Below are 19913 nucleotides of genomic sequence, written 5' to 3'. Positions count from 1 at the left end.
ATTAGAGAAAAACAGCTCTGTCAGATCTTCTCTTACAAGGCAATTTTTTATCAAGTATATAGTTTAGGCTTACCTGGTAACTATAACTGAAGCAGACCTTTAGTTCATCAAGAACACCAGTAATAAATGCTCTCTCCATTTTCGATAAATCAACCACATCATCTTTGTCATTAAGCTTCACTATAGAATCCTCGGACTCAGATGAAGTTTCAGATAGACTAGTTACAGGAGCAGAACCCTGCATATAAAACTACTTAAGAGGCCTATGCATGTCCTTAAAAGTTAAAAGTGCTTTCATATCGAAGCCAGGATATGTCTACCACAAACTAAACAAGGATTACCGATGCACGATAGACAGCCCCCTTCAACCGGCTCTGCCAAATTTTCTTCGAATCATCAGAATCACATTGCACTATTAGTGCATTTGCATCCTCCACAACCTATATAAAAAAAATAACTAAAACTAAGTAATACTCAACAAACCATTATACAGGGGGCTATACAAATAAGTGTTCTTTCTAACTATAAAGATGGAGTTACAACCTTGCTATTCGCTCGTGCAGCATCACAGACAGCCAACACAAGATCAGCACCACCAACAGACTCTGGGGGAACTTGATATATGTGTTTTCCACTTAAGCTGCCATAAGCATATTGCAAGCATTAGTTAGACTTAATACAAATTCTAGTATACAACATTCCACTTAATATATACTTATTATATTATATGAAGTGTTGCATATATAATTTTTAGCAGTTATGAAATGTTGAGAAACTATTTTAGAATTTTCTAGAACATTATAAATAGCAGTGAATTCATATCTAGAAACAGATGGAGTTATTGGAATATACAAAGGTGTGGATGTGGTTCAGTGAAATGAACCAAGTCAGTGGTACTTGCGTATATCTTGACACAAGTAGTCTGTATAAAAGGCTACTTAATCAATTCAACTCGAGGAATGGAAGAAAAACCAAAGAATATATGCATTTTTTTAACAAATAGACAAATAAATCATTCCACAAGATTTCAATTAAAACTTTTGCAACAATGGCAAATATCTCCATCTTTGTTTTCTTTCTGAATCATACTTTTTGGATATATATCTACATATTAAGTAGATACTATCATGTCAATCACAACTCAATTTGGAAAAGTTGGCATCCGAACCTGATACACTGTTTGTACGATTTAGAGCTAGGGTTCTCAAGTACATAAAGGAAAGGCCCAACTAAGCATAGGTAGCGCCGCTGCCACACCGCTTCCCTATTCCCGAGACCCTATCATCACATTAAAATAAAGAAATGAATCAGTTCTGTTTATAGGAATGAGTAGATGCTCAAACATAGCACTATAATAAAGACATGAACTACTTTGGGGATGTGTTCTTTTGTTTAGGGGGCAAATGGGAGACAAGACGGTGGGGAGAGATAGATAGATTGCAACCTTCCAAGCAAGAAGAGACAACCACCCCTCGAAGTCAGGCTCATTCCAAGCGCAAAGGAGATCCGAGTCCTCACTATCCTCTTCAAAAATCTTAGCAATTTGCATCAATCGATGATACCGAGCTGGAGAGAAGTGGAACCCTAATGATGGTAGCCGTACAGCGACTCTTGTTGAAGGGTAGGATGGGCTCTCTAATCTAATCTGGATGTAATAACAAAATAACATCCAAAACCTTAATCTTCGCAAATGCCACGAGAAAATAAGCATCGTATTTAAGCTAAACAGGTCACAGTATTTTACCTGTTGAAGCTTTACAGTTACCCCACATTTATCGAATAAAGGCAACAAACTAACACCATTTAATTTAGCACAACCAGCAGAATTGTTTGAAGGAGATTGGCTCCAACAGTAGTCACCATCAACCAGAAAAGCAGATACATCTCTTAAAACCAAATTAAACTGCAGATACAGATCTAGCTCCTCCGGGGATCCACCTCCATAGTCATCCTGCATGCACTTTCAAGCTCAACATAAATGTCTGTAGGAAACAAACTCACAATTAGATAATTAAGAACTAATATTGTTGTTAACCTTGGTTCCAATAACCAAATTTCCCAAGTCAAGCATGAGTTTTGTTGGATGTGTGTTGTCGGGACAAAAATCAGTAGGAATTGTAATCTTCGGAGCCGCAATGTCCAAATCCAGCAAAAACCTAACAAATGATAACAAAACATTAATAGAATAAATACAAAGAAGCTAAGCATCACAAACTTTTATTAAGAAAAGATACAGAAATAATTGTCCACCCAAAAGAAATAGCAATTTCGAGGCCAACCAAACCCACGGCACTCCAAACAACCTGGCCCATGGGACACAACAATGTGAAACATATATTATGTTTATATATATACAAATATATGTATGTCCACTTAAAAAGGGATCCCGCTATTGTATTTGTCCGTATATAATCAGCACTTCCCTCACCCTTATGTAATTCTACCATTAGCATGTTATGGTCAATTTTTCCTCTCATTCACGGGATCAATATAATTTTAGGGAAGGGGCTCAAGGTACTCCAGAAAGAAATGAAATAAGAACCTGGAATGGTCTTTCAATGCTCTGTTCACTTGTTGCTGAGCTGTGCGCTTGACTCCATTGATTGTCATCTGGTATATATTGAAAAAGACAGTTTGTATACCATCATTAACAGAAAATTTGATCACCATACTTGCTGCGACAGAATAACAAGCAGCCACAGCTCTAATCAGGCCATGGTAAAATCATGCATATGCTGCAAAGAGAGTTGTAAAACAATATAATCATCATGTTTCACTGAATTCTTCCTAAACTATTCCATCTTGGGCATCTTTAGAAAAATCAGCACGCAAGCTGATGTACTTCATTTAGCATCCTGACAATATTCTCTACATTTTCCTGATCTTGCATCATGACATAGGCACCGAAGGAAAGTCAAAAGTAACTCAGTGTTGTGCCTTAGCATATAAACTCCGTAAAGAACATATCCAATGGATGCATGTTTCTTTGAATATTTAATCTTTGTTCCTAAATTTTTCTACTTTTTGCTCAAAAAAAATCTCCCAATATTGCCCCTATGACTTACATACCAATCAAATAATTGAAATTTCCAATTAATTTCAGAAGTCCAAGCAACAATATTTAAAATTAGAAGAAAAACACAAACAGACACAATGATTGTAACGTCTTGGTTAACATGTTCAACACCAGCAAGCTTGGAAAGCAGTTGAAATAACTATTTAAGCATATTTCAAATAACCTGCATTGCAGCTGCGGTTTCCAATGCTATCGTCTGACTAACAGCTGTATTACTTCGGAAGAATTTTATAATTTGACCGATAACGTCCTTTAGATACTGCCAGAGAGATCAAATCAGTAAACAAGTACACCTTGGAGGAAGTAGTAACTTTGGCGTAGCAAAAACATACAGTCACATAACAAGGAGAAGCTTTAGCAACCAAGCTCCAGTCCACATTTGCATCAAAAGGCTTAAAACAGAATGTGCCAACTAAAGAATCATGCGCACTTGCACTCTGCAGGGAAGTAAATAGATGATTTATGGATGAAATAGGGAAATTAATCCATAAATATTGAAGAGAAAACGTTTTAAAAAATACAACACACAGCAGGAGAAAGGCCTACCTCAGCAAGGAGACCATTCGGTGTTGATAACTTATATGATCCCAATTTTACGTTGAAAACTTTTGTCTCTGGATAAAGCTTTATAAAGCAATCCAGGCCTTCACATGATAATTCAGCAAGACACTCCTGGGACTCATCAATGAGCTTAGTAGCATTATGTTTCATACAAATGCTCAAGGAAGTCTGAAGAGCTTCCGCCTTGTCATTAATTACAACCGACAGCCTATCATCACTTTCCTTATACCCAATGATGTTATTTAACTGCTTCCAGTCTTCCTCGCTGAAACTAAATGGCTCACTCTCATCTATCTGAGACTGACTGCCCCTGGAACAGTAGATAGAATTAGGAAACAAGCAAACATCAGAATATACAAATACCTAGGGTGTCGGGAGACCTAGTTTCAAATTTGACGGTAAAACTATTACCATCCTATTGACCACCAAGATTTCTTTGCTTTCTGTTTCCTCAAGTCAAGGTCTGACTCTAATGACTGCTCTACAAACTTGTGAGCCAACATCCTGCATGAATGAAACCACAATACTACAAAATACTTCAAGGCAAAAATCATTTCAAGGAACATGCAATGGTCTATCTACACAATAAATGTAACACCAGCTATGCAGCTAAAAATGCATAGAAACACACCAGTTTCAACAGGTAGAGAGAATGGCTAATTTCATACAATTAATAACTATCAGAAACTAAATACATTTACAACAAAAAGAGTACCTCCACTGTAGTATGAGTTCAATATCAAGTCCACGATCTAGCTCCTCAATGTCTTGGTTGTCATCAACTACTGCCTGACTAGGATCAGATTTAAGCAGTGAAGCATATAGCGAGATATATCTTTTACGTAAGCTTGCGTACTTCAGAACTTGATCCCATGACAATCTCCCACTGCCACAAAGATAATGCTTTAAGCAAATATAAAAAAATATGTATCTAAATTCAGTTTGCAGAGCATATAACGAAGTTCACTGCTTTTTCATTTGTTAACAAAATTTGCATAAATTAAAATGTATTAATATTAATAAAACTAAACTAAGTTAACTGATTAAGATAGGAAGCCCTTTTCTTTACTGTTAAAAAAGTATTTCACTATTTTGGGATTAAGGCTCACAACATAAAATCTCATCGGGGAGGAGAATTTTCCTATTTTTTTACAGGAAAAAATAATATATAGATAAGATAAGAAAATCCCAAACAATATCGCCACGAAGTCCATCAGAAACACAACAATTCATAAGGCAGGAGAATTAAAAGAAATTCATTGATCCTGACCTTGCCTTCTTCATTTGGTCAGAAACGACTCTATAAGCATACTTCCACCAAGACCGAGGATCAGATTTCACAGAGACATGCGGACGATAATGAGCATACTTCAAGCGCTGATTAAATGCAGCAAAATTATCAGCTAACTTTAGTGCATCCCTGTATCCATCCTGCAAACAAATAGTATTCAATTGCTTTTAAAACAAATCACATTACCTCCCAGCACTAAATCAGAAGGAATAGAAAATGAAAATGAAAATGAACCTTTGGCAAACAGAGAGTCACATCATCCAAATTAACTGCTGCTTTGTGTAAAGGCTGGCCACTGTCAGCAAATTCATTTGGCCGTAGTTTTGAGTACTTGGCATTTCCAGACACAGGTTCCAGTATGTAAGTGTGCTTTTTTATTAATCCATCTGCTGGTTTACCATATTTAGTGCCAAATCTAAAAACCTGAAGTGCCAAAAAGGTAATATATAAATATACGCATGTATGTGCATGCAGGTACATGGCCTCTATTGCTAAAAGAGGATTGAGCATATACCTGGACCCACTCTGATGGAAGCAAATCCTCCCATGGCTTGTTAACTTGCCATGGAGAAATATCAGAATCCAGATAAAGTGCAAGCCGATCAAGTTGAACAGACTGAAAACGACAGATTATAGCATAAGCAGAAAGACAGAAGGGATCAATATATCGTTGAAGCCAAGTTATTCACAAGTACAAGAAATGCTTACTTGTTCTAATTTTTTTGCTTAAATAGACGGCTTTAATCAGTATTTGAAAGAATCTCAGGGATATACGAAGTCAATTTCAAAAAATCAAATGACACGCAATAATCATACAGTGACTTCCCGTAACATCAACCTGGAAGTATCCATTATTGAACTTATTGGTCTATGCATTTATATTTTATATTTTTGGTAGTTTGGTGGAGAGATATGTAAGGATACTTGATGCTGAGGACGTGGATCATTTGTTGGAGGGTTCAATTTTTGTCATCTTTCTGGGCTACAGCATCTGTAGAGTATAGGGACAACTCTTTTCCGGTTGTTTTTTTTATTGGATAGCTGTAGTGTCTTAGAGTTTGTTCTTGCTGTATTTGTTGTTTAGTTGTATCTTCTTTGTTGGTTCTGTTGTCCATAGATTTTGTTAGTTAGGAGCTGGAAGTCAGTGGACACCTTGTCCTCTGATGCACCCGCTCATTTTCCATTTATGAAAGTTTTTTCCTAATAAAATATATATTTAGCATCTTAAACATGCAAAAAAAAAAAAATTTATCTGAATACTGCTGTGGAAATTAGAATTTCATATAGTATGATAACAAGGAACCTTCTGAATACGGTCTAGAGCACCCCCAGTGACAAAGGTTTCCTTTCCATTTTCATCAACTGTCATAGCTGAAAGTCTTTCCAAGGTTATGCCTGCTGCAAACGGATGGCCAGGATTGCTACACCATAGAAGACATAAAGCATAAACCCAAGACATAATTAGGATTGCTACCCAAGACATAGTTGACCGAAAACAGACTAACTAAATAGAATAAAACACTCATACAGGTTTTTCTATACCTCTCAAGATCCTCATATCTGATGTGAATATTTGAAATTGAAAGTTTCAAATTTCCAATTATTGTGCTGATCAGGGATCCCAACCATGATGTATTCTTCAAAGAGAAACAAATTACAAATAGTAAAATGATATCATAATAGATAAATTAGATATGAATTCCAGAAGAAGACATATAGCATTAAAATAATCACCCAAGATCAGATTTTAAACCCATATGCTGGAGCAAGGGAGCCTAAAATTAAGGTAAAGCCGTATTCTAAAATACAAGCAAACTTGGATTATGCTAAACCCTACCATTTCTGACTTTAGTTGCTGCGTCCTCTCCAACAGCTTCATTTCCATTTCCTATTTACAAGGCAAAAAACACATATGATCACTCAAATATGTAGTGGCAGAGAACACATGAATTCCACCACATAGATTACTGTGTCTTACCCGCACTCGATTCTTCTTAGCTTCCTGCACAGCATCCTCGCTAAATCCTTCAACTTGGGTTTCGGGTTCAGCTAATAGAAAAATGCGATCCAAAGAAACTAAAACTGGATCCTGGCCAAGCTTGCTCCATGGAACCTTCGTTCAAAAAAAATAATAACCTCATTGGAGAAATACAGTTCATAACAAATATCATAAGAAAACTTCTCAAAACCAAATATTATAACAATATTCCACACAAACAAAATATACACAGTAAATTAGAAAATGAAAATGTCTAGTAATAAAAAAGTACATACTAGGTGAAAACTGCAATTATCATATTATATGTTCATGTCAAAGTTAAGATGCATAATCTATATCAACTAAACATCAAATGCTGCTTTTGGAACAACTAAAAATATTACTCCAAGAAATGGAAATGAAGTCAAATTTCTCAACATTTCGTCCAATACAAAGCTGAACAACATTCAAAAGAAAATAATTCAACACAATTATAAAAAAAAAACAATGTTAGCCCCGCACCTTAAGTTTCACTGATCCAAGAAATCCTGCCTTAACCTTCACTGGCAATTTTAATGCATTGAGTGCCTCTGGCTTCAACTGCATATTTTTTAGCTCGACATCACCTGATTCGCATTTTAGGTAATAAGTACATAATTAGCTTCTCAGGCTCTATCATAAGAATTTGATACTGCAGAACATGCACAATAGCATTTCTCTAACCTTAGAGTAACTGCATTTATAAAGCCAATGACAACTTAAAATGTACAATAAAATAAAGAAACCACAATTTATAAGTGATGGAGAGAATGTCATTCATATTCAGATACATAGTTACGTTGCTTCAAAGCAAAGGTAAAAGTTGTTCAGAGAAGCATAGATGGCTTGGGATGCTCCAGAGGGGTGTTATACTTGCTGAGAGCAAGGGTTTCGGTGGAGCGAAAAGGACCAAGGTCCTATGGAGCTGTAGATTTTGGCTATTTTATGGTTCATTTGGATTGAAAGTAACAAACAAATCTCTAAGGCTTTTAGAGGGACGGGAGTGTAGGAATTGCGGGATGGGGTGATTTTTCGGTCCTCTTTGTGGGCATCTGTTTCAGATACTTTTAGGGGCATAAGGCTTTCATCCATATTGTTGGATCAGAAGGCATCTATTACTTAGGTGTGTGTATTGCTGAGTATGATTGTTATTGCTCTGTATGCTGTAGTCTGTATTGCTGGGTATGGTTGTTAAGTGCTGGTTACTTATGTTTGATAAAACTAATGGGTGTTCTGATGGTTGAGTTTGGTATTGAAGTTTGTTTCATTGCTGCCAAAAGTTTAAAAACTGCATGTATATATGCATGTGAATGTGTGCATTGATGCCAAGTTTTTTGTCATTAAAGGTATCTAAATCCTACATTTCTAATGTCCCCCTTCAGAGATTTTCACTAAAATAATAACCAAAAAGAAAACCATTTAGTCGTTTAAATATGATCAAATAAACACAGAAATGATCATCATGATCAAATGAAGGTTAGACTAAAGCATGTGCATAGCTACTTGCATAAGTGTTTCAATTTGAAACAACCCCAAGTAGCTAGTAGAGTGTCACTATTCAAATCATCCAAATCAAGTTATCTTCACTAAAGCCCTCAAAACCTGCCACTGGCACCAAGCTATCCTAAAACCCAAACAAAACCCTTTTTTACATCACTCAAAACGCACCGTCTGGGACCATTTCAAATTCAATCAACAGAAAACAACTCAATTCACAATCAAACCAATCAAAAGCACAAAACCAAAAGCATCAAGAAAACACTTTCCACAAGAAACGAAGAAAGAATCAAAAAAGAAGAAGAAGAAGAAGAAGCAGCAAAGAAGCTACTCGAACCTTGCCACACGCTGATCTTGAGGGCCTCCTTGTTGAGCCCCCTCACGTAGTTGCCGAGGTACCTCTGCAAGAGGTTCGCCACCTGATCCTCCAACATCTTCGAGAAGAGTAGTCGAAAATCGCTACCTCATTCCGCGATTTTTATCAGAAACCGTGAGAGCTTTCAAGAACTGTGGAAATTAAATTTTCAGAATGAGAAATCGAACAAGGTAAAGACGGTGCTCGCAGAATGAGAAAAGTTTCCAGACCACGCTACGTACGTGCACGAATAGACGATGCGGCCCAGAGTTCTGTTCCTCTGCGTAGCGGATCAGCTTCTAATAATGATCGGTCCAATGATCACTCGACGTGTGTGATTTTGGGTTCTGTGATCTTACGTGGCGGGTTATTGAGACGATTTTTTGCGCGGACTGTTCGTTGGGAGTTGGAGATTGGCAGTAGAAGGAGTATTAGGTGAGCTGGGTATCTGTGGTTTGTGTGGTGGACACGAAGTGAAGTGACGTCGTTTGTCGGACGGGTCTTTGTTTCGGGCCCCAAATGTGATTATTGGGTTTGGAGTTTTATTACCATTTTAGGTCTCTTTTTGGGACACACTGCCACGTGCCATAAAAGGTCCAAGCGTTAAGGGCGTTATACGCCACCTCGCCGCTCTCTCACGTGGTGATCTTATGCGATGTGGATCCCAAATTTTCTTTTTCTTTTTCTTCTTTTTCTTTCTTTTTTTTTTTTTTTTGTCTGAATCACGAGGTGGTCCTGGTCCTGGATGGGCCCCAACTATGGGTGGCACTTTTAAGTCTTAACCACAACCCAGATTAATCCCCGCTCACACCGGGTCGGCCCGTAAGGGGTAAAGTGCTGACCAAAGTGGTGACTCTATACGAGCGCAAGGATTGAATCCCTGACCTCTCTTAAGGAATGAGAGTGCCGAACCACTCACACCAACCACCTTGGTTTCTCCTTTTTCTTTTGGTTAAAGGTTCGAAGATTTTCTTTTCTTGTTTGTCAGAACATGAGAAATTACAAACACTAATCCAATTTGTAGAAAGCTGGCAAAACAGAATCTAAACACTAATCCAAAATGGAAAATACATTCATATTTTATTAAAATAATTTTTTAAGTGCTCATTGTCTCCCTAATTAGAGAATCTAAATGATTGCAAACCATCAAATGGGTGTATTGAGTAAATCAATTAATGAAGTGGCATATTTTTTTTTTTTTTTTTTTCATACAAGCGATAGTCTAAATTACAAAATAAGGGGGGTTTCTCATACACACTACCAAGGTGGTATAAGGGTTCGAACTTGAGACCACTAGTCTGTAAGTTAAAGACATTTTCCACTATGCTAGACCCCGTCAAAGCCCCTCTTGGCACACTCGTGATTTTTTTATACTGAGTTATATATATATAAATTTAATATTGAAATGGTAAGTTTTGAAGGTAGTTGTCCCCTACTTCTATGGACAACTGCAGTACATGTTTTTTTTTCCTTTTAATTTAAATACATTGTGAATGTATTATTTTGTCCCTATTTGATAAAGCGTCTTATGTTTTAGTATTTTTCATTAATCAATGGCAATTTTGAGGATTTTGAATATTTCACTTTTAAGGCCTTCTGCTTAGATTACATTATGTGGTTATAAGTTCAGGTCACATTCATTGGGCATGTGAACTGCATTCTTAGGAGCTTCACGTTCATCCACTATGTCGCAATTTTCTGAAACTCATTTTGAAATGGATTCCGGTTTGAGCGCAGTGATCTGGCTTTTTGGGCTAACCCTTTAAAGATGATAGATTTCCCTATGATAAGGACCAAGAGGTCTAATGAGGCTTTTTCTTGTATATGTATAAATGACAAGACAGAAACTAGGATGACCCAGCCAAAGTCGAAAACCCTATTATATATTTGAGTATATACAATATTGAAAGAAGCACTAAATTACATTATGAAATAATTATAAATTCACAATATATAGCTAATCATCTATAAGTTCTTTCTTGGAATTTCTATGTTGTTGGACGACCAAGATTGAGCCATTGATGTTGAAGTCTGAAGAAGCCAAGAGATCTCCTACTGTTCCAAGTTCAGGGCACTCTTCCCAATCACTGAGCTCAGTTGTCAATGGTGAGTGTCCTCGACCACCCCTCCCTACTATAAATAGAGAGTACAAGTCTCCAATGTCTCTTAGGGCTGCCACTGTTTCTGCTCCATTGTTCACCTGCTTCTCTACGTACCCAACTTTACCAGACGCCACATACCTACCCAACCAATTAAGACACAAATGTTTATTGAAAATATGCATATGCTTATTTTGGAACCAAAAAGAAAAAACTATAAGAAAACTTGATTAATAGTTATTCATTAACATTCTCGCCACATTATGAGGTGGCTAAAAGCACTATCGTTGCGTAATAGGTATCATTCATAGTTATTCGTGCTCATTGTGCTATATATTATTAATGGTGTATTTAATCATCTCATCATGTCTCCTAATGGTGTCAAAGTTTGTATTGTTTCTTCTGAAAAACGACTATTTCTAAATGCATGTATTCCTTATATAATATCTTATTGACAATGTGAAAGTGGTGTATGTATGACATTTTTTACAAATTTAGAAAATATATGACTATAAAACAAAAACAAATGCCAAATATTAGCAAATAAAGCAAGATAAATATAGAGGTGATACGTACCCATTATAGAAGTCATTGAGAAAGGCATTGTCAATGTCATTGCCCGTTTCTAAACTCGACAAGGCCATGTAAACCTCAATATCACTATTGCCCCCTATTTCATTCTCCACCTTCATATTCCGAGAGTTGGATGACTCCGTCGGCAAAAACCTAATCACTGTCAAGTTAACCCTAGGATGGTTTGCGATCCTTGTACTCCAAGCAATGGCCTCACGGTCATCGGGCCCCCCGAAAAATAGCGTCGCAACATGTTGCATAATGTCCACAGTAAACAGCTGCGAAAACCCTAGCGCTCCGGCCAGCCCTTTCTCGACAATCATCCCTACAGAACTCGGGGCGTGACGAAGAATCTTTTGATTTGTTGTCCGCACAGCGTCCTTCCCGGACTCCATCTTGCCGTCGATCCTTTGGTGCTTGTGAAACGGCAGCAAAATAATCGTCGCACGCAAGTCCTCAGCTGTGTTACACACCTCCTCATGTAAATTCGACAACGTGGACACGGCCTTGTTGAGGTTGATGAGGATCTGGGTCTCGGCAGTGAATGTGTCGACGGCTGCATGGATTTCGAGGACGTCGTTGCCGCCATAGTCTTCCTCGTCGCTCATTTCCTCAGCTTCGAGCTCGTGATACGACACGTTGGTGCGTCGTTTTTGGTTGAGCTCGATAAGGTGAGTCATGTAGGGCATGATAGAGGCTGTTTGGGTGCCGCGAAGGGTGGCGATGACGGAGAGGATGGCAGAGATGTGGCGGGGGCCGTAGACGCAGGCGAGGAGGCGGAGCTCGTTTTGGTCAGGACTTTCAAGCCCGAAGCCGAGGGAGGTGTGTGTGTGAGTGAAGAGTTTTTCTTCTTTTCTCATTAACAAAGCCACAACTGGCCCTGATATTACAGTGTTAATTACAATTGTCATTAGTAACAGATTGTAAGCCGTTGGGTTCCAAGTCTGAAACAATACCAAAGCATAAGATGAAAAAGAAACTCAATTTATTTAGAGCCATGATCTATAGTTTTGACCAAAAAAAGAAAAAGAAAAAAGGAAAAAGAAAAGGTCAGTGTATAAAATGTATGTTCATAGGAAAAATTAAAGTTCATGTTAGCAATGGAAGTGGTGCATGTTTTCTTTTCCCGTTTTGGCAAATTGACAATAATATTTGCCCCACATAGATCATATTGTTGATCTCACTTGAAGGAGTCGAGTTTGCAAAATGAAACTATTTATACCACATTTCTAATGAAGGTAATAAGAGATATCATCTAAAATGTGGCCGATAAATGTGGTACATATAGTTTCAATCAAAGATTTCTCTCACACAAAGATGTGATCAACAATATAATCAGCAAACATGATACATTTAATGTTAGTTGTGCTTTTTTTTTTTTAGTTGGAAGGGGCAAATAAAAACTGTCAAATATATAATCAAAGTTAAGAACCTTACAATTATAGCCTTTGAGGCGCTGCCAACGAACAAGAGATCGGCATGTCCCTTCAAGTTCAACACAAAGCCAAGAAAAACCCCTTCTTTTAATGGGATCTTCAAATAGTGGCAAACCGCAAGAGTGCCACTAATCTTGCTGCCGAGGCTCAACAACACAAGTATGACAATATACAAAATGTTGGTCAAGCTCTTCAAATGGCTCGCATCAAATTGGAACCCAATATAGCCAAAGTAAACAGGCAGCACAAAGTTGTGGACAGAGTAAGTAAGCTTGTGCAACAAAGTTCTTGCCGTCTTGCCTTCCTTGGGGAAAGCCAGGCCAGCAACAAAACAAGCTATCACACTATTAAACATGGCCATTTCAATGAGCATCGAACCCGCAATTAGAATCGACAAAATGAGAAGCACTTCTGGGTTTCTAAGGTACTTCTGCTTTCTGTTTCGTTTGTTCAACCACACTGCCAAGTACTTGAATGCGAAAAGTATCGGAACCAAGCCAAGGAGGATGAAGAAGCCGTCCCTCAAGGCAGTTAGTTTTGTGAAGGCAATGATCAGATTGAAAACAAGTAAGCAAGTGAGCTCAACGACCATGGCAGAAGATGTTGCCAAGCGGCCAATGTCTGATGTTGCAAACCTTAACTCTGCTGCTAAGCGGTTGACGACTGGTGAGGAGGTGTAGGACACAAATAGCATGGTGCAGAAGACGAAGCTAGCATTCAGCTTGACATTCTCAGCCAGTAAGTGTTTGTAGACAAAGAAGGAGGCGACAAGGCCAAAAAAGCTGGCTACAAAGGCACCACCGTAGGCTACGATGCACACTACGCGCAGGTTGCGGCGTACATAGGCAAAGTCCATCTCCAAACCGAAGAGGAACATGAAGAGAATCCGGCAGAAGAACCCGAACATCTCATAGTATTCTGCAGCAGAAGCTTGGAAGAAGAATTCTTTTATTTCGGTAATATTAGACAACCCTGAGGGACCCAACACCAAACCAGCCTGTCATTTTGACATGTTATGTTACCAAATTGACAATCAGAATCATTGTTTGAACAATAATATTTTTACTTGATCGATGACCTAGATTGACAAAGCCAACTTCATATATAAACAAGATATATAACTTAACATGTTATGTTACAAGACCATCAATTTATATCACAGGTTCGAATGAATGATTCATATTGACAAATTTATTTTGTTTTAAATCAAAATGAGATGCTTACAAGAATCTGGGCAATGGGGCCTGGTTGACCTAAGGCCTTGAGCAAAATGTGAAAGAAGTGTGAGATGACAAGGATGCAAGCTACTTGCATTCCCATGGAAGAAAGTGGGTTGACCAAATCGTCTTGGCACACGAATTTGTGAGTAGCCTCCATTTTGTCGATCAGTATGCAAAATGAGAGTGCAAGAATCAGAAATGTTGAACAATCAGATGAATTTTCACATGCAGATTTGTTGTCAATGGTGCAACAAGGAGGCTTGGTTGTGAGGAAAGAGGTTATGTATGAAGGAATTAGTCCAGCCACCTAATGGCTTGGATCCCTTTTGAGCTTATTTTTGGAACCGTAAAAATCTGTGGTCTTAAATCCTCTTGTCCTAATTTATCAACTTTTGAATTCTCACATGTTTATGACTAGTATATTTTAATCCTTACCTATTTGACTGTTTCCTCAACTTCAAATCCAATTTTTCTAACAAATACAAAGTTAACCACAACTTATATAACATAATTTCATATGTTTATATTCAACCCTATTCTAGATCTCATTTAGTTATAATTAATAATCGATTGTCGAATGTCAAATTAGCTAGTAAGTGCTTCAAACACGACATAGCACGAGAAAATATTTTAAAACGGTTGTATACAAGTTACCACTATGAATTTATCTTTCTCATCATCATTGTTATGATTTTATACAATCGGGTTATAAGAAGTTCTTCACCATTAGTATCAGTTTTTTTTCAAGCTTTGCTTACAATTTTTTTATTTTTTTTTTGGAGAGAATAGCGATAGGATTTTATTGATAGGAATTGTAACTAATACAAAAACCAGGCAATGTCGTCGGGGATTAAGCGAGTTTCTCTACACATACGGGCTCGGTCATCGGTCTAACTGAGTAGCCTTACCCTCTCAACTGCAAGCAAGAGCAGGGACCTAACCACTGGTCGAGTATACCCCCGTTCCCCTAGGATCATACCCGTAAAAACTACTTGTTACAATCCTCAAATAAAACTTCAACTATAAAGTCTGGAGGTTCCACGAACCAAGAGATGAGTGTTCCAAGGTATAAAGCAAAGCAAGCAATGTGGTGAGCAGTCTCATTTGCAGTCTGACAAACAGGGGTACAACCTTCTCCAGTGATCTGTAACAACAAAAACTTAGTCCTCTAAGATAGGGCCAATGAAGGATCTATCCAAAGATGAGCATCCAAGTGTCATAACGATCTAGAGAGAATCACTCTCAAAACGAATATTAGTTAAACCCCTTTCGACCGCCAAAACCACACCTTCTTGTGCTGCCAAGGCCTCACTTTGTAAAGCATCAAACTTCCAGGCCCTTCCTGCAATGAAGGCCCCTGCCGAATCGCGAATCACCACAGCTTTGCTTACAATATGAATACAAACTATTGGTATCATATATACGGACCGCACATTGGCGACCACATGCATCTCTAGCCCACTGCTTTATATATTCAATCTGTTTGTTATGCATGCAATGACAAAGATCGAATTAATTGGAGACAACTTTTATACAACTGTGGAATACTGGGGAATGGAAAATCTTGGCAAGAAGGGCAAATTGATGATGTGAACATTGGGATTTGTTTGGGCCGATACAAACAAAGGAAGGAAAAAAACAAAAACAACCTAAACCACAAATCGACAATAACAAAACTCAACCACCTCCTAGCTCTCTTCCAAAGCCCCTAGTTTCGCAAACGGGTTGGGATTACCGTGGGAGCTCAAATCTTCTAAGGAAGAAAAAGAAAAATATTTCCCTCCTTACCATAAAAGTAGGAGTTTTTATATTTCTACCAATAGCAATGTGATATATGTTCATAAGTTTTTTTTGGGTGTGTTTTTGATAAATTATTTTGGCATATGAGTCAAACTGTGATTCGCAGAAAATAGAAGTATCTCCTTATAGAAAATGAGGTAAACAATATCATAACGATAGCGGATTCAGCTTCTAACACTCGTTTCGAAATTATAAAAATTATAAAATGCTCAATTCCGAACGCTAAAAATTAAATTATGAGAGTCCAAAATCGCTACCGAAAACAATAAGATGCGTCTCTTCAAGGGGTTTTAAAGGTGAAGTTAATGAAGAGCTTCAGGAAATGAGACACTAGAGAGAAATTATAATTTGTTGCAAACCATTGAGCTCCTCCTAACTTAATAACGACATGACATTGTCTGGTTAGTGTTTGTCTCTTTGTGATCATGGGTTTTCACCTCCAAACATTAGTTTACTTAAAAGGTTGAGTCCCAAGGTTGTTGCATGTGGCCATTGTTGCTTTGCTAACTAGTATTTGCCCCTAGTATTGGTAGAACCGCTGGCTGCCACATCTTCCCATATCATATAGGAAAATGCTAGACTTACCACATTTTTATACCACATTGTTTACCACCTCTCTAATAGAGGTGGGCCCCATTGTATTTGTGGGCTCTACCTCTATTAGAGAGGTGGTAGACAATATGGTACAAAAATGTGGTAAGCCTAGCATTACCCTATCATATATGGTTTGTTGGGCCAAATTATTTGAACTGAAAGTCTTATAATCACCTAATAATCTGCCGTTCGAATTTGGTCCAACTCTCTAAATTGGCAAGTAGAGTAAAAGTGTTCGATTTCGTAAGGATGGTTTGGAATTTCTTTGTTCACCACTACCCAACTCAATTGCATGATGCTCCCCACATAACTGTGCATCGTTGATGTCCATATCATACCAAAATCCTATCAAATCTTGAGAGTGAATGATGAATAGTGAATAATGAATCTCATGAAAACCCTGTGGTCAAACTAAAGTCGTTGCTGATGTTGTCAGACAATGAATTAAAGCTGTGTTGTGAGACAGTGAATTAAAGCGCTCTGTTGTGAGACAGTGAATTGGTAGTGAAAAAATAGTACATTGTGGAATTGGTAGAGAAAAAATAGTACACTATGTTGTCAGATTGTGATTTGTTCCGGTAAACTTACACTTAAATGGGTATATTTTTACTCACTATTTTAACCCAAAGTGTACTTTAACCACCCTTCTCAACATTTGACACGTGTCTATTGACATAACCGTGATTGCACGTGTTTAATGTTGAGAAGGATGGTGAGTAAAAATGCCCATACTTGAATATATGGTTCAGAATCAAAATCATACAACATAAGCATGAACTTTGACAACACAAGTCTAGTATCTACCATGAAATAGATGTCCCTTGCTGCAAGCATCTCTTATGTCTTATTAGAGAGACATACCTTGCAAGCCATGAAAGTGGGATCTATTAAGCTATTGATGTAGTGAATCTTATAACAAAACAACCCCTAATCTACCTCCCCCACAAAAAGATATTCACTATTGTAGCTGAAAAAGTGTTGGTAAAAGCTACAAACCACTGTGTAACTTGTGCAGCAAAGAAACAGAAAAAACTACTGTATAACTTTGATGGTAAGCAACATCGCAAAGATCTTTTCAAAAAGCGACCCCAGTTTCCATTGCTATAGTAGATTCCAAAACACACGAATCTAAATTCCAATAACACGAACCCAACATAAGGGAAAGGCCAAAGAACAATCAAGAATGAGTCTTACAACTTTTTCTTTTTCCATATCTTCACCATTGTAAAGCTGAAGCTTTTTGCTTGCATTACATTAGGGGAACGAAAAATATTTATATATTTATATATAGAACCAAAAATTTCTAAGAAAAAACCGAGAAAAAAAGAAAAGAAATACCCAGAAAAAGAGCCATCTCATAGAGCTAAGAGCACACACAGACACACACTTTCCTTCATATGTATAAAACATTCACAATCCCTCATAAAAAAGGGGGGTCTTGCTCTGCCTCTTCACTTCCTCTCTCCTTGGCATTCCAACTTTCTTGGACACAAATCAGCTTCTTTGATTGTTTTTTCTTAAGCGGCTGCAACTGTGCCTGTATGGAAAGGGTAGTCTTGGTTGGTGTTGCTGGCTGTGTTGTTTGATTTCCTTTGCTCTCTTTTTCTCAAGGCTTTCATGGAAGAAGAGAGGTTCCAGTTCTTCTCCTTGGCCTCATCTATTTCTATCTGCTCATCTCTGCACTCTTCACTACAGAATGGAGTGTCACCTCTGCAAATTTAAACCAATCACAAAATACCCATCAGAATCCAAGCCTTTATATACAAAACAAATCTAGATTTGTTCTTTTCAAATCTAAATACCTAGATTTACAAAAACTTATATTAAAAATTAAACCAATGGGTTTTCTCAGATCCCCAACTGCTAATTCCTGTTTGTTATTAGAGAAAATAAATAAAATCCCTATAATCCTACACTTTTTTTCTTTCTGAAAACACTCAACCAGATTCAGATGAGAAATGAAATTATTAAACTTTATTGGGTTTTATGCGGCTAACCTGTACATGAAGATGTCTCTGTTATCACCAAGTGGCTTCTTGCAGAGAAAACAAGCTTCCAAGAAATGGGGCTGGTGGGTTTCTTCAAATCTGGCATCACAGAACCGCCCAGATCTCGGGGACAAGGAAGAAGAGGAAGAAAACGAAGCCATGCCAGAGAGGTTTCTAAAGCTGCTGCTCCTTCTTGCATAACACATAGGCCTTGAGAAAAATGGGTGGTGGCTCCCAGAAAACCCAGCTTCCATGTCCGCCAGTGAGGCCAACCCATCATCTTCCTCGATGAAACAAGGCCTTCTTGCGCTGCTGGAGATTGAGTCCATGTCTAAAGCTTTGATCTTTTGTGTTTTTTTAAAGACTTGAGAAGACCCAGTTGCAATTTGTGCTTTGTCCAGAGAGAAAAAAGAACCAGAGAAACAGAAAAAGATGTGGGGAAATGAGGAGAAGGTGATGGGTATTTAAAAAGGGGTTGGTGAGGAGAGAGAGAGAGAGAGAGAGAGAGAGAGAGAGAGGGAGATGTAACCAACAAACAATAAACAAACGGCAGATTTATGAAATCCGTGCTTGTGAATCCATTGGCTGAAAATACCTGCATTGCCCAAGTTACAAATATTAAAACTTTATTACCGCTCACCCTCCATTATCACCATTATTACGTTTATTGCCATTAGGGCGGGAATGGGCGGGGCTACTGAGGGAGTGGTATTCTTGTGGTTTTGTCGAACTTTGAGGGTAGAAGAGAAAGTCGGAATGTTGTCGTATGTGGGGTCTGAGATCTTTCACAGTTGCGCTCCCGAACTGGGTGGGGCCCGCGACTCGCGACCTAAACGCACTCAACTATACGTTTTAACGTCAGTGAGTGTTGTGCAGTACAGAGAGAGAGAGAGAGAGAAGGGCAGGTCCCACGCGCGCGAGCACGTTGCGCGTAAACGTAACGGTAACACCGCCCTTTGTCCTCCATTTGCCTTTGAAAGAAGAAATACAGATTTTTTCGTCTTTGTTTGTCGACCCCTCGCATTGCCTCATGGCAACGGCATTCGCCTTTGTTTTACTTTGCTTTTCTTGTTTCAAAAGCTAAAACGAAAGCCAAAATTGAAAATGGGAGGTTTCAATTTGGTCAATATTTCATTCATGCAAATAATGAAATACTCCTCTCTCGTTTTCACTTGAAGAACAATGTGACAAGTAAGTTTAATGCGGTATTGTAGTACAGTCATTCTATACTATAGGACTTTATTTGGTGGCCTAGTTTGGATTAGATTGGAGTTGAATCTCGACATTCTATATGAGACTTGTAAGACACTATATATGTCCGATTGTTGCCCAATTTAATAAATTAAGTCTCAGCATACAAAACAACTCCCAAAATACTTGTCCAGGGCTACCAAACGTATTGAAAG

The 19913-nt window shown here is 38.0% G+C and overlaps 3 protein-coding genes across 3 annotated transcripts in view; all 3 read right to left on the bottom strand.

Moving 5' to 3' along the window:
* The window catches only part of LOC110756275 (pleckstrin homology (PH) domain-containing protein), a 35622-nt gene extending 26605 nt beyond the window's left edge, over nucleotides 1–9017 (bottom strand). Inside the window, exons 1-22 of the mRNA XM_021957683.2 lie at nucleotides 8780–9017; nucleotides 7429–7532; nucleotides 6907–7041; nucleotides 6766–6816; nucleotides 6471–6565; nucleotides 6232–6349; nucleotides 5443–5544; nucleotides 5163–5351; nucleotides 4908–5068; nucleotides 4353–4523; nucleotides 4049–4141; nucleotides 3623–3947; nucleotides 3409–3513; nucleotides 3240–3335; nucleotides 2543–2610; nucleotides 2036–2156; nucleotides 1745–1951; nucleotides 1445–1645; nucleotides 1169–1278; nucleotides 544–640; nucleotides 342–440; nucleotides 74–238 (exon numbers count right to left, since the gene is read on the bottom strand). Of these exons, the coding sequence (XP_021813375.2) occupies nucleotides 74–238; nucleotides 342–440; nucleotides 544–640; nucleotides 1169–1278; nucleotides 1445–1645; nucleotides 1745–1951; nucleotides 2036–2156; nucleotides 2543–2610; nucleotides 3240–3335; nucleotides 3409–3513; nucleotides 3623–3947; nucleotides 4049–4141; nucleotides 4353–4523; nucleotides 4908–5068; nucleotides 5163–5351; nucleotides 5443–5544; nucleotides 6232–6349; nucleotides 6471–6565; nucleotides 6766–6816; nucleotides 6907–7041; nucleotides 7429–7532; nucleotides 8780–8876 (2910 nt within the window). The 5' untranslated portion in view covers nucleotides 8877–9017. The remainder of the gene's footprint in view (nucleotides 1–73; nucleotides 239–341; nucleotides 441–543; nucleotides 641–1168; nucleotides 1279–1444; nucleotides 1646–1744; nucleotides 1952–2035; nucleotides 2157–2542; nucleotides 2611–3239; nucleotides 3336–3408; nucleotides 3514–3622; nucleotides 3948–4048; nucleotides 4142–4352; nucleotides 4524–4907; nucleotides 5069–5162; nucleotides 5352–5442; nucleotides 5545–6231; nucleotides 6350–6470; nucleotides 6566–6765; nucleotides 6817–6906; nucleotides 7042–7428; nucleotides 7533–8779) is intronic.
* A 1737-nt stretch (nucleotides 9018–10754) lies between these two features.
* LOC110756291 (cation/H(+) antiporter 2-like) lies at nucleotides 10755–14381 on the bottom strand. The gene is made up of 4 exons (XM_021957700.2): nucleotides 14130–14381; nucleotides 12907–13902; nucleotides 11473–12413; nucleotides 10755–11037 (listed from the first exon to the last, which is right to left on the bottom strand). Exons 1-4 carry the CDS (start codon nucleotides 14280–14282, stop codon nucleotides 10755–10757), a joined length of 2373 nt encoding a protein of 790 aa, XP_021813392.1. The 5' UTR covers nucleotides 14283–14381.
* A 3322-nt stretch (nucleotides 14382–17703) lies between these two features.
* On the bottom strand, nucleotides 17704–19030 carry LOC110756287 (FCS-Like Zinc finger 2). The gene is made up of 2 exons (XM_021957695.2): nucleotides 18517–19030; nucleotides 17704–18229 (listed from the first exon to the last, which is right to left on the bottom strand). The coding sequence occupies exons 1-2, from the start codon at nucleotides 18834–18836 to the stop codon at nucleotides 18037–18039; spliced, it is 513 nt and encodes a 170-aa protein (XP_021813387.1). The 5' UTR covers nucleotides 18837–19030; the 3' UTR covers nucleotides 17704–18036.
* Nucleotides 19031–19913: the final 883 nt, after the last annotated feature.

This window comes from Prunus avium, chromosome 5 (assembly GCF_965620075.1).
Source record: "Prunus avium chromosome 5, drPruAviu1.hap1.1, whole genome shotgun sequence".
Taxonomy (NCBI): domain Eukaryota; kingdom Viridiplantae; phylum Streptophyta; class Magnoliopsida; order Rosales; family Rosaceae; genus Prunus; species Prunus avium.
This window is presented reverse-complemented; position numbering and strand designations above follow the sequence as displayed.